We start from the raw sequence: 13,088 nt of genomic DNA, 5'->3' as shown, positions 1-13,088 counted from the left end.
CCTAGCAACCGGGCCAATTTGGTTGCTTAGGAGACCTGGCTGGAGTCACTCAGCACGTGCTGGAGATCGCCAGCCAAATGAGCTTTATTGAGACCGACATGCAGAAACTGTTAAAAACAACAGCAGCAAAATAGCGCCCTCAACTGACAACTGTTATGAGCAACATGGCATAAAAATGGCATTAAGCCTCAATAATTCGCTGCAACTACAATACAATGAGAATGTACAAAATGATTGACAGGCAGAAAGCATCAGAGACCGTGGACTGCAGACACATTTTTGTTTTACAGAGTCTACAGAGACCAGTGAGATACCTCAGGACACTTATTTCATTAATATCTTTCAGGGAGTAGGAACATTTTTTGCATATCCTTCCAGGAAAAATATTGCTTACAGCAACTTTAACAACGTGGTGGCAAGTTTTGCATGGGCAAGTGTTACTCACATTTTTATTTTTAATTTTTCAGAAAATATAGTAAAATATAGTACAAATATCTGAACAAATAATTAGTGTCCCAGCAAACTCCTGTGACAAAGATTTGTGCTGAACTATTTTGTCTGTAGCAAATTTCTCACAAGTTAGCTGCAAGTTGGCTACAAATAATAGATTTTGCTATTGTATTTTTTGGCAGGAACAAACCAGAATGGGACGGCCTTCGGTCTGCAGATGTCCCAAGCTGGATTCTCCTCCCATATCGTGGAAGTGAGTGCATCCCGACATGTTCCAAGCAGACAAAATATAAATATAGGCAACATTGCTAATGTGCAGAGAATTGATCAAGTCCTCAGTGATGTGTGTGAAATGCTGTTATCATGCTCTTTTCCCTTTGTGATTGAGTTTAAACTCATCCATTTGCAATGAGCAAAAACATTGCCGTTACAGTCAAAATAAAGAGTTATTGAAAGAATGATTTGTTTACCATTCTTTTCCCATGGCATTTCCCTTAAGGTGCCGAAAGAAGTTTGAAATACTTCTAGTTTGAATTAAATTAAGGTTTGTTTACGTCTAAAGCTTTTCCACACGCTGTGAGCAGCATGAAAATGGTTTAGCCTCTCTCCTGAGGAAATTTAAAGGACTATTTTGCATGCCTGGTCTGATACAAAACCTCTCGGTTGGAATAATTCTGTGCAGGTGAGGGCTATGAACGAAAGACCTTTTGTGTTAGAAGGACAATTTACCCGAAGAAAAATAACACTTCTTTCATAACTTTCACTGTCGGATCTCTGGAGCTGCTCTTGACAGTGGCAATTTGAGAGGGAAGATAACATCTTTGAAAAGAAATTTCACTTCAGAAGGAATGAATTCCAGAGAACACATATGGTTTTGTTGAATTAGGCTTCTTTAAGCGAGGGACCCACACACAAATACTCTCACACTTCACGTGCCCTCGTGTTTTATGTGTGAAGCTGTACATGTGACTGTGTTTGTAAAGGAAGTGTTTGGCTTTATTTGCTTGGGGCTGGAAATTTTTTAAAGGATTGATTTTTTTATCTTTTATAAGAGAAAGAATTCAATGTCAATCAAAGCTGCAGTACATAAAATCTAATAAGATGCTAATAAAAAACACAGACACGGTAAACTCGATTTCACTGTTTTTGTTTTGGAAGGTTTTAAAGAGTCAAACTAATTTGAAGTAATTTCTAGGTCTCATTAGTATAGAGCCCCTGAGAAACTAAAATAGTTTTGCCTTCTCTCGCAATAAGTTTACCGTGGTTTTACTACAGTAACCATATTTTAACCATGATATTCATTGTGAAACCATAATGATAATATGAAAAATGAAAATTATGGTAATAAAAATAATAATTTTGTGGGTATCATGGTTTTACTATGCAAGTACCATAGTTTAACCATGATTGTACTATAGTAATATTGTGGTAACACTTTAAAATAAGGTTACATTAGTTAACAACTTTAGTTAACATGAACTAACAATGAATAATACTTTCAGCATTTATTAATCTTGATTAATGTTAACATATACTAACATTTTTTTAAACAAAAGTTGTAAATATTAACATTAGTAAATGCACTATGAACTAACAAACTAACAATGAACAATTGTATTTTTATTAACTAATATTAACAAAGATTAATAAATACTGTACAAATTATTTTGTTCGTTGTTTACGATACCTAATGCTTTTACTAATGTTAACAAATGTAATCTTATATAAAAGTGCTACCAATATCGTAGACTGTAGTAACCATAGTTTTTGGTGGGAAACATGTTTTATCTATAGTGATATTGTAGTAACCATGATTGTTGGAGGCTAACGTTTTCTTGTTGTTTTTTATTTATTTATTTAAGTATTTAATGGAAACCATGGTTTTATTATAGTAGTATAGTAAGTTAATTAACCATGTTTTTTTGGGCGGAAACTATGCTTTTAATAATGTATACTGTATCCATATATTCATGGTTTTACTATAGATTAACTATGGTTAATCATGTAGTTACTATAGTTGTACTACAAATACCAAAGTATTTGTAGTAAAATCAAAATAACCACAAAATTATGATTTTATGGTTTTTGTGTAGTAGTGTTAGAGTTTTACTATGAATATCAAGGTTAAAATATGGTCATTTTAGTAAAACCATGGTAAATTTATTGCGAGGGAATGCAAAACTTATTGCGAGGGAACGCAAAACTTATTGCGAGGATTCACAAAAGTTATTGCGAGGGAATGCAAACTATTGTGAGGAAACTCAAAACTTTTTGTAAGGGAATGCAAATCTTATTTTAAAGGAACATAAAACTTATTGCGAGGATTCACAAAACTTATTGCGAGGGAACGCAAAACTATTGCAAGGGAACGTAAAACTTATTGCGAGGGAACGCAAACTGTTGCGAAGGAACGCAAAACTATTGTGAGGTGAACGCAAAACTTATTGCAAGGGAACGCAAACTATTGCGAGGGACTGTAAAACTTATTGCGAGGGAATGCAAACTGTTGCAAAGGAACGCAAAATTATTGTGAGGTGAACGCAAAACTTATTGCAAGGGAACGCGATACTTATTGCGAGGGAACGCAAACTATTGCGAGGGAACGTGAAATTTATTGCGAGGGAACGTAAAACTATTGCGAGGTGAACGCAAAACTTATTGCGAGGGAACGCAAAACTTATTGCGAGGGAACGCAAACTATTGCGAGGGACTGTAAAACGTATTGCGAGGGAATGCAAACTGTTGCAAAGGAACGCAAAACTATTGTGAGGTGAACGTAAAACTTATTGCAAGGGAACGCAATACTTATTGCGAGGGAACGCAAACTATTGCGAGGGAACGCAAAACTTATTACGAGGGAACGTAAAACTATTGCGAGGTGAACGCAAAACTTATTGCGAGGGAACGCAAAACTTATTGCGAGGGAACGCAAACTATTGCAAGGGACTGTAAAACTTATTGCGAGGGAATGCAAACTGTTGCGAAGGAACGCAAAACTATTGTGAGGTGAACACAAAACTTATTGCAAGGGAACGCGAAACTTATTGCGAGGGAACGTAAAACTTATTACGAGGGAATGCAAACTGTTGCAAAGGAACGCAAAATTATTGTGAGGTGAACGCAAAACTTATTGCAAGGGAACGCGATACTTATTGCGAGGGAACGCAAACTATTGCGAGGGAACGCGAAATTTATTGCGAGGGAACGTAAAACTATTGCGAGGTGAACGCAAAACTTATTGCGAGGGAACGCAAAACTTATTGCGAGGGAACGCAAACTATTGCGAGGGACTGTAAAACGTATTGCGAGGGAATGCAAACTGTTGCAAAGGAACGCAAAACTATTGTGAGGTGAACGTAAAACTTATTGCAAGGGAACGCGATACTTATTGCGAGGGAACGCAAACTATTGCGAGGGAACGCAAAACTTATTACGAGGGAACGTAAAACTATTGCGAGGTGAACGCAAAACTTATTGCGAGGGAACGCAAAACTTATTGCGAGGGAACGCAAACTATTGCAAGGGACTGTAAAACTTATTGCGAGGGAATGCAAACTGTTGCGAAGGAACGCAAAACTATTGTGAGGTGAACGCAAAACTTATTGCAAGGGAACGCGAAACTTATTGCGAGGGAACGTAAAACTTATTACGAGGGAACGTAAAACTATTGCGAGGTGAACGCAAAACTTATTGCGAGGGAACGTAAAACTATTGCGAGGTGAACGCAAAACTTATTGCGAGGGAACGCAAAACTTATTGCGAGGGAACGCAAACTATTGCAAGGGACTGTAAAACTTATTGCGAGGGAATGCAAACTGTTGCGAAGGAACGCAAAACTATTGTGAGGTGAACGCAAAACTTATTGCAAGGGAACGCGAAACTTATTGCGAGGGAACGTAAAACTTATTACGAGGGAACGTAAAACTATTGCGAGGTGAACGCAAAACTTATTGCGAGGAAACGCAAAACTTATTGCGAGGGAACGCAAACTATTGCAAGGGACTGTAAAACTTATTGCGAGGGAATGCAAACTGTTGCGAAGGAACGCAAAACTATTGTGAGGTGAACGCAAAACTTATTGCGAGGGAACGCAAAACTTATTGCGAGGGAACGCAAACTATTGCGAGGGAACGCAAAACTTATTGCGAAGGACGTAAAACTATTGCGAGGGAACGCAAAACTTATTGCAAGGGAACGCGATAGCTCAAAACTATTTCAGAAAAAAATTCCCGCCCTGTACTCTAAGGGGCTCCGTACATTAGTGGTGTTTGCAAAGTCAAAACTATTACTCATAGTTAGTGTTAGTTATTTGAACAAATCTCTAAACCACAAATACACTAAGTATTAAATTTTGTGTAACTCAGAATTTCGATTTTTGCTGATGGATGATAAAATTCAATAGACTTACATTGAAGGAGTGATTTGAGTCATCTCTAGAGACCAACCAGGGCTGCGTTTCCCAAAAGCATTGCAAGCTTAAGCTGATCGTAGAGACCACTGGCGCCAGTAGTTTATACGATCTACTTAGCTTAAGATGCTTTTGGAAAATGCAACCCAGAACACCTTAGCAACCACATAGTAATACCCTAGCAACCAACCAGAACACCTTACCAACCACATAGTAATGGCCTCTAAAGTCTAATCTCTAAGTAAAGTAATATCCTGCCTCTCCTTAACAAGACACATGATTTGAGGTATCATTCATATCTGTAGCACAAACAATGCAGGACAAGTTACACATTGAATTTTTAATACTTAAGAGTTAGAGGTTTGTTCAGGGGTTTGCCTTAGCAAGAACCACTAATAAAAGTGAACGGAACAATACACAGTCTATTAGAGTGAGTTTATTGTGCAAATGTGCCATGGAACTCTGTCAAGTGTCCACGTCGACATCGCATGAGGAAAACTTTGGCAGCGAGTTTTAGGCCCGCTTTCAGATTCACACATGAATGCAGGGCTAGATCCAGTGCATCCAGAGACTTTTCTGTGCTGTGTTGGGATCGTTTACCCCAAAAATAATGACCGCTTCAGTTACCAATGTGTGGAAAAAAGATGCAATGAAAGTGAATGGTGACTGAGACTAACATTCTGTTGCTATCCTTCTGTTCTCCTTTTGTGTTCCACAGAAGAACAAAATGTGCACAGTTTGGAGCAACATGAGCTTTTGGGAGAACTATACCTTTAATTATGCAAGATGGTCTATAATCTGTTATGACCACAATTTGTATTTATTCAAATATCTTTCCTCTGCAGTAACCCGCACATTGTCCAAGTCTTTCTTTTTCTTGAAGTTGATGCCTGCTTTGTGTAGTATTTGCTAAGGTGAGCTATATCTATAGCAACCAACTATCAATGTCCTAGTAACCACCCAAAACACACTAGCATCTGCATAGCAATTTGCTAAAACCACTCAGAACACCTTAGCACTGGCAAAAACAATGCCCTGGAAACCACCCCAGCACCTTAGCAACCCCCTAGCAATGATCTAGCAACCACACAGAATATCCTAGCATTGCTCTAGCAACCACTCAGAACACCATAACAATGCTCTAGCAACCACATAGAACACCCTAACAATGCTCTAGCAACCACTCAGAACACCTCAATAATGCTCTAGCAACCACACAGAACACCCCAACAATGCTCTAGCGACCACACAGAACACCCTAACAATGCTCTAGCAACCACTCAGAACACCCTAAGAACGCTCTAGCAACCACTCAGAACACCGTAGCAACCATTTAGCAATGTCCAAGCATCCACCTAAAACACCCTAACAAACTAATAACAACACCCCTGCTAGCAATCACCTACAACACCATAGCATCTGCATAGAAATGTGCTAAAACCACACAGAACACCACAACATTCTAGAAATACCCTAGCAATGCTCTAGCAACCACTCAGAACACACAAGCAACACTGTATTAACCACTCAGAAAACCCAGGCAACACCATAGCAACCACCTAGCAATGCCCTAGCAACCACCTAAAACACCCTAGCAACTTCATGACAATGACCTAATAACCACTCACAATACTCTCCCTTACAAAAAATCTAGTTCTGGCAAACTAGCCGCAAACTAGCTGCAAATTTGCCACTCATTATTTTCAAATGCAGATTTGCAGCAAATTTGCCATGAACTATTGATTGTTGTAAGGGCTTGCATCAGCAATGTGCTAAATCCACTCAGTACGCCTTAGCAACCGCAAAGTAACACGCAGACAACACCCTTAACACTCTAGTAACCACCTAGAACACATTAGCAACTGCAAAACAAAGCCCTAGCAGCCACTCAGAGCATCCCAGCACCACTAGGATGCCCTAGCAACTGCATAACAATGCCCTAGCAACCACCTAGCAACCACCTAGAATGCCTAAGAAAAACTGCATCACAACACCCTAGCAATTGCATAGCAACACTTTAGCAACCACTCAGAACACCGTAGGAACCAAGTAGCAATGCCCCAGCAACCACCTAGAACACCCTAGGATGGATGTTTTTCACAAGCAGGCACCACTCATCTAATTCCTTAGTTTTGCACATTCACTCCAACTATGAATAGGAAGTAACTTTGGACTGAAGGTTTGGTGTAATTGGTCAGGAATGATGCAGTTCATTTCGGGTTTTGAGCTCTAAAGCTCCAGATGTGAATGCAGTGCATTAGACTTTTTGGCAGTAGCCCTCAGAACAGCGCAGGAGAGGTTTGGAAAACTCTCTATTTGCATTTTCTTCTCTATACCACTGAAGTCACAGCCAAACAGTTTGTCATCATCCCATAATACTCCCTGCAGGTATATGAACCCAAACCTCTTACGAAAGAGTGCATGTGTGTTACCATGAAAAAAATTAATACTGTGCTTTACATAACCATAATGGTAATACCATGGTACTCTTACACTATCAGGAATAGCATTATACCTACTTAAAATGTATATGATGATTTAGTAATTCATTTATGTATGTAAACAATTGAAGATGCAGATATTCTCTCAAAGAAGCTTCAGTAGAAATAGTCTGAATGAAAATTTCTGAATGAAGATGTCTCCTGTTATTCTGTAGGACGGGATTCTGGTTGGTGCGGTCGGGGCATATGACTGGAATGGGGCAGTTCTGAAGGAGACCCGTCATGGTAAAGTTATCCCGCCCAAGTCCTCCTACCTGAAAGAGTTCCCAGAGGAACTGAAGAACCATGGAGCGTATTTGGGTGAGACAATCAGTCCGTTTTCAGCTGCACCTGATGAGGCTTGGACTCAACGACTACTCAGATGTGTTGTACTGTTTGGCTCTGCTGGTGTACCCACAGAGCTATAAAATACCTGGAGAGAGCTATCCGTTAGCATCCCCATTCATATCTATGGCTGTGCTCAGCTAGCGCAGGGTTCCCAGGAAGCTTGCAAAATGGAGGCTACCATCTTTGCTCATAGGCGCTCAGTTCCGGGATCGAGTGTCACGTGACTGATCACTCATCAATGGCTATAGATAGGGAAAAATATAAATCAATTTCATGCTTTTAAGAGCCCTTCAAAAACCAGATGACAATGTACTATAATGCAATGAAATAATCTGAATTGAAATGGTTCTTGGAAAATGTTTTATTTCTTCATAAAACATGGCTACTTTTGAATGGCTTTCTATGGAGAAACATGCTTTTTGCCATCAGGTGATGTAGTTCCAGCATCTACCAGCAGGGGCTAACATGGACCTGCTAACCAGCCAATTCCTGACCCCCTAAGTGTAACAACTAGACCTGCATCAAACAAGCACAAACTAGCATAAACCAGAAAAAACATTATTCATGCACCCCTGAATTGTGGATGTTCTCCAGAATAAAGTAATGTTACAGATAGCTTATATTTTGGGTGTTATTTCAATGAGGTGTTAATTTGCTTGTAGGGTACATGGTGTCCTCTGTGGTCTCAGCCCAACATGGTCAGCTGTATGTCGCTGGAGCTCCTCGATTCAACCACACAGGGAAAGTCATCGTCTTCACCCTGACCAACAGTGGAAACCTCACCATCCTGCACTCCCTTCACGGACAGCAAGTAAAGCCTAGTGTACACTACTAGAATGAAGCATGTCACCCTTTCATGTGTAAAGTCCGCGACTAGTCTGCAACAAAAAGCTACATTCGTAGCCAACTTGCAGCGCTTGCCCACTGCCAACAATCTTCAAGTGTGCGCACTTGTAAAATGCAGCGATACGTTTAAATTTCAAAATAGTTTGAAATCCAGCGGTCAAGCTAGCGAGAGAGCAACGATGAGCAATATCCAATAAAATTGCGAGAAAGTTAAAAAGCGTAAAAAATAATTATTTCTTTATTTTGTTTGTTGACGTTATCAAGAATATACTCTATAATAGCATAGCTATATGCATGAGTTTGAGTGAGAACTGAATTTTGTAATCGTAACATCTGATTCAATGAAGAAATTGCACAAATCATGTACCGATAACAGGTGACAAAATTCAGTTTACCCCCTGCTTTCCACAGGCGATAATAGTGTTCATTGCACTATTATCACTTTTGTGAATAAGGTGCAATCTATAATCAGACTAATTTACGTAGAAAAGAGGAGTGTTTGCACTGAAAAACTTTAAAAATGCATGGTGAAGCGCTATATCAGCGCAAGTAGCACCTGGTTAAACAATATTGCGAGAGGTTTGTGAATAAGAGGCAGGTTTTTGTGTTGAAATACAGTAAGTTTTGTGGATTTGCATGTGTACAGGGTGACGAACTTGTGTCACTTGCACTTTGACTAAACCTTAACATTTCCTCTTCTTCCTAAACCCATCTGTTTGAATCTTTTTGTTCGCACCTTGGCGAAGCAGATCGTTGCATTATGATCAAATTTTGTTTGAACTAGCGGATCAGTCTGCACACTGTTCCTAATAGTTAAAAAGCAATGAATTGCAATTTCCAATAAAATTGCGAGAAAGTGCAAAAACAAAAAACGAATGCAATCCCTTCCCTCAAATTTGTAGACGTTATCTGGCATCAACTCTTAAATAGCCTTTGTTTGAGAACTGAATTTTGGGATCATAGCACCCGATTCACAAAACAAATTGCGCAAATCGGGAAACAACGCATATGATCGTGATTTGGAATACTTTACTGTGACTGCACAGCATCGCCACACCACTGTGATCCAGACATCTGAATCAGCTCTTTAAAATGCATCTGAAAAAGTGAAAACATTTTATTGCTAGAAACTGTAAACAAACATCTTTTTTTCAACAACATTTTAAAACAAAAGTTAGTTTACTGACTGCTTTCCACAGGTGCTATTAGTGCAACATTAATTGTGGCAGACAAATAGTGCTGACTTTTGTGAATAAGGTGCAATCAGCCTAATTTACGTAGAAATGAGAAGTGCTGGCGCTGAAAAGAATGACAATTACTTAATTTAAATATCCATGGCGCAGCGCTATATAAGCGCAAGTAGCACCTGGTTAAACTATATTGCGAGTGCTTAATGCATAAGATGCATTTTTGTTTTCTTGCAATGAAAGTAAGCTTTGTAAAGTCTTTAAATGTGCATAGGGTGACAAACTTGTGTCTTGTAGTATGCACTTTGACTAAACCATAATGTTTCCTTCTCTTCTTCTTAAATCTGTTTGTCTGCATTTTTTCGTTCATTCCTTCTCCGCGTGCAACATTAGTGCGTTTGATTGCCAAGGCAGATCAGTGAATTAATGCAGAACATGTGTGCATACAGGAGACACAGTGTGAAGGTCTAGATTCAGTCACCCCCTTCCAGATGGCAGGCATCTCTGCCACACATGTGCATCTCATATGTGTGTTTGAGCATGCAATAAACACTCACTGTTTCAAACGCTGCCGGCCGAAGCGACCAAAACATTATTTAGCCATGAACCTTCTATACACCATACTGAGTGTGACTGTCGTACTATAAACAGTAGCTGTTTCATTAGTGTCCTACATTATATCATTGTTTTAGTGTCTTATTAAATACCCGATTAAACAGATCTCAGATGCTGATAGAGTATTTGTTGTTATTTGTAGATCGGGTCGTATTACGGCAGTGAATTGTCTCCGCTCGATCTGGACGATGACGGACTGACGGATCTCCTCCTCGTCGGCGCTCCCATGTACTTCCAAAGCGGCTGGGAGAAAGGGCGCGTCTACAGCTACACCATCAACTCACATGTGAGAGTCACAGTATGCATTAAATATTATGAGTATTTTAATACTTTCTGGTCTCCCTAAGTTTCTCACTTTCACTTTTCTACAGGGAAATTTTATACTAGATGGAACTCTTGGTCCGTCTGAACAGGCTCATGATTCCCGGTTCGGCGCGGCCATGTCTGCTCTTCCGGATCTGAACGGCGATGGATTCAGTGAGCTGGTAGTGGGTGCGCCGCTGGAGGATGACCACAAGGGAGCAATCTATCTGTGCTATGGACGGCAAAACAGCATGCAACCAAAATATAAACAGGTAAGACTCAAGACTCAGTATAAAATGGATAGTTCCTGGATGTTGATTGGTCAATACCATGTTCCAGTCATGGTAAACTACACAATATAGTAACAGCTATGATGCGAAACTACCATTGACATTTAGCCGCAACTATATTCACTCTTGTACTTTTTACTTAATTATAAATTCTTGTTGCTGTTTCTCACAGAGAATATCCGGCAGCGATCTCTCCCCAGGTCTTCGTTATTTTGGCCGCAGTGTGCATGGAATGATGGACATGAATGGAGATGGGCTCATAGATCTGTCTGTGGGCTCTTTAGGGGCCGCAGTTCTGCTCTGGTGAGTTTTTATATATTTTTTTTAATTTTTATTTACATTTTTTTCTCCCCTTTTCTCCCAATTTAGAATGCCCAATTCCCACTACTTAGTAGGTCCTCATGATGGCGCGGTTACTCACCTCAATCTGGATGGCGGAGGACAAGTCTTAGTTGCCTCCACTTCTGAGACAGTCAATCCGCGCATCTTATCACACGGCTCGCTGTGCATGACATCGCGGAGACTCACAGCACAGGAGGCTCATGCTACTCTCTGCGATCCACGCACAACTTACCACGCGACCCATTGAGAGCGAGAAACCGTAATCGCGACCACGAGGAGTTTACCGCATGTGACTCGACCGGGCCAATTTGGTTGCTTAGGAGACCTGGCTGGAGTCACTCAGCATGCACTGGATTCAAACTTGGGGTGGTAGTCAGCGTCAATACTCGCTGAGCTACCCAGGCCCCTCTGTGGGTGTTTTTAAAGATTACCTGTTTCAGTGGCATACCCAAAATTAAAGGCTTGTAACTTGACCAAAAAAAAAAAAAAATGTTTCTTATTTTTCTGATATTACATTATATATCAGGGTGTAAATAAGGTAGCTCCGAAAAACTGCCTTTGTTTTGTTCCCAGTCATGTCAACTGTAACTGAGTAAAATTTTGTGTCGATACGACAAAGCAATCAAAAGTTATAGCATTACAAACATTATTTATCCTAGTGTCCAAAAATGTCTCCAAGTGTCCAAAAGCCTCTCCAAACAAATAAAATATAATAATTGTACATAAGAACTAACTACACATGCAAACACAACAATGACTAACGGTATGCTCTCTCTCTCCAAGGCATGCGGGCATGCGGGCACATCTCATTCAGTTCCATTCTGTGTCATTTGAGTCATTATCGAGTCTGTGTCATGTACTTGGTGCCATCTTCTTTTGGCCATATGTAATTAGAGTGAACAATCCTCTCTGCCTATATTTGGATGACTTCCACCTCTGTTTGCAATGATCTGAATCCTAATATAATTGGTTTAGCATTCCATGACACTGGACAATGTAATACATAATTTCTGATGAAGTCATCTGATCCAGGAAAGCGTGTTTTTAGCCAGATAGCACATTATGTGCTATGAACATATTGTGCTTTGTGTGCATGGATCTAATGATCTATGCATCTGATTACTGTTACGATTCTCTGTTGTTTGCCCTGTGTTTTGCCTCTGTCATCTGTGTCCCCCTGGACTACACTTCCCATAATTCCCTGTCCTGATCCCTACCAGCTTTTCCTATTGTTTCCACCTGTGTGTCATTTACCTAATTATCCCTCATGTATATAATGCCCTGTTTTCTGTTCACCTTTGTCAGTTGTTAATGTTTCTCCTCAGTCCTGTTTGTTTTTGCATCCTGGTTTCCTGTCTTGCCCTGTTTCGGTGTTCATCCTGTTTTGTATTTAGTTTTATTCTTATTAAAATAGCTGCTCTTAGATCCTGCCCTCGTGACCTCCCTCATTGCTACAATTATGTTGTGTGTGGGCTCGTTTGAAAGCTAATCACCTCCTCTAAGTAATGGTATGTGATATTTAAAAAACAAAAAGGAGTGATCTGTAAATTATATTCACCCTTTGCTATATTAAAAGCACTACAACTACACATCATATGATGTTTTACGGTTAGACAGACAGACAGATAAACAGAAAGGTAGACAGACAGACAGACAGACAGACAGATAGATAGACAGACAGCCATTTCAAATCAGATGATTGCAACACGCTCCAAAAAGGTTGGGAAAACATCACTGTGAAACATCACCATTTATTCTAAAACACTTATTAAGCATTTGGGCACCGAAGACACAAGTTTAAGTTTAGAAAGTGGAATTT

General features: G+C 39.8%; 1 protein-coding gene across 3 annotated transcripts in view; it reads left to right on the top strand.

The window, feature by feature from the left end:
- The window catches only part of itga11b (integrin, alpha 11b), a 51,156-nt gene that overhangs the window by 15,520 nt on the left and 22,548 nt on the right, over nt 1–13,088 (top strand). For all 3 annotated transcript variants that reach the window (XM_051689972.1, XM_051689974.1, XM_051689973.1), the window contains 6 exons: nt 633–703; nt 7,515–7,659; nt 8,349–8,497; nt 10,477–10,620; nt 10,706–10,909; nt 11,100–11,230. In XM_051689972.1, the coding sequence (XP_051545932.1) occupies nt 633–703; nt 7,515–7,659; nt 8,349–8,497; nt 10,477–10,620; nt 10,706–10,909; nt 11,100–11,230 (844 nt within the window). The remainder of the gene's footprint in view (nt 1–632; nt 704–7,514; nt 7,660–8,348; nt 8,498–10,476; nt 10,621–10,705; nt 10,910–11,099; nt 11,231–13,088) is intronic.

The sequence above is a fragment of the Myxocyprinus asiaticus genome, chromosome 46, assembly GCF_019703515.2.
Source record: "Myxocyprinus asiaticus isolate MX2 ecotype Aquarium Trade chromosome 46, UBuf_Myxa_2, whole genome shotgun sequence".
Lineage (NCBI taxonomy): Eukaryota > Metazoa > Chordata > Actinopteri > Cypriniformes > Catostomidae > Myxocyprinus > Myxocyprinus asiaticus.
The sequence above is the reverse complement of the archived record's forward strand: the minus strand, read 5'-3'. Positions and strand labels throughout refer to the sequence as shown.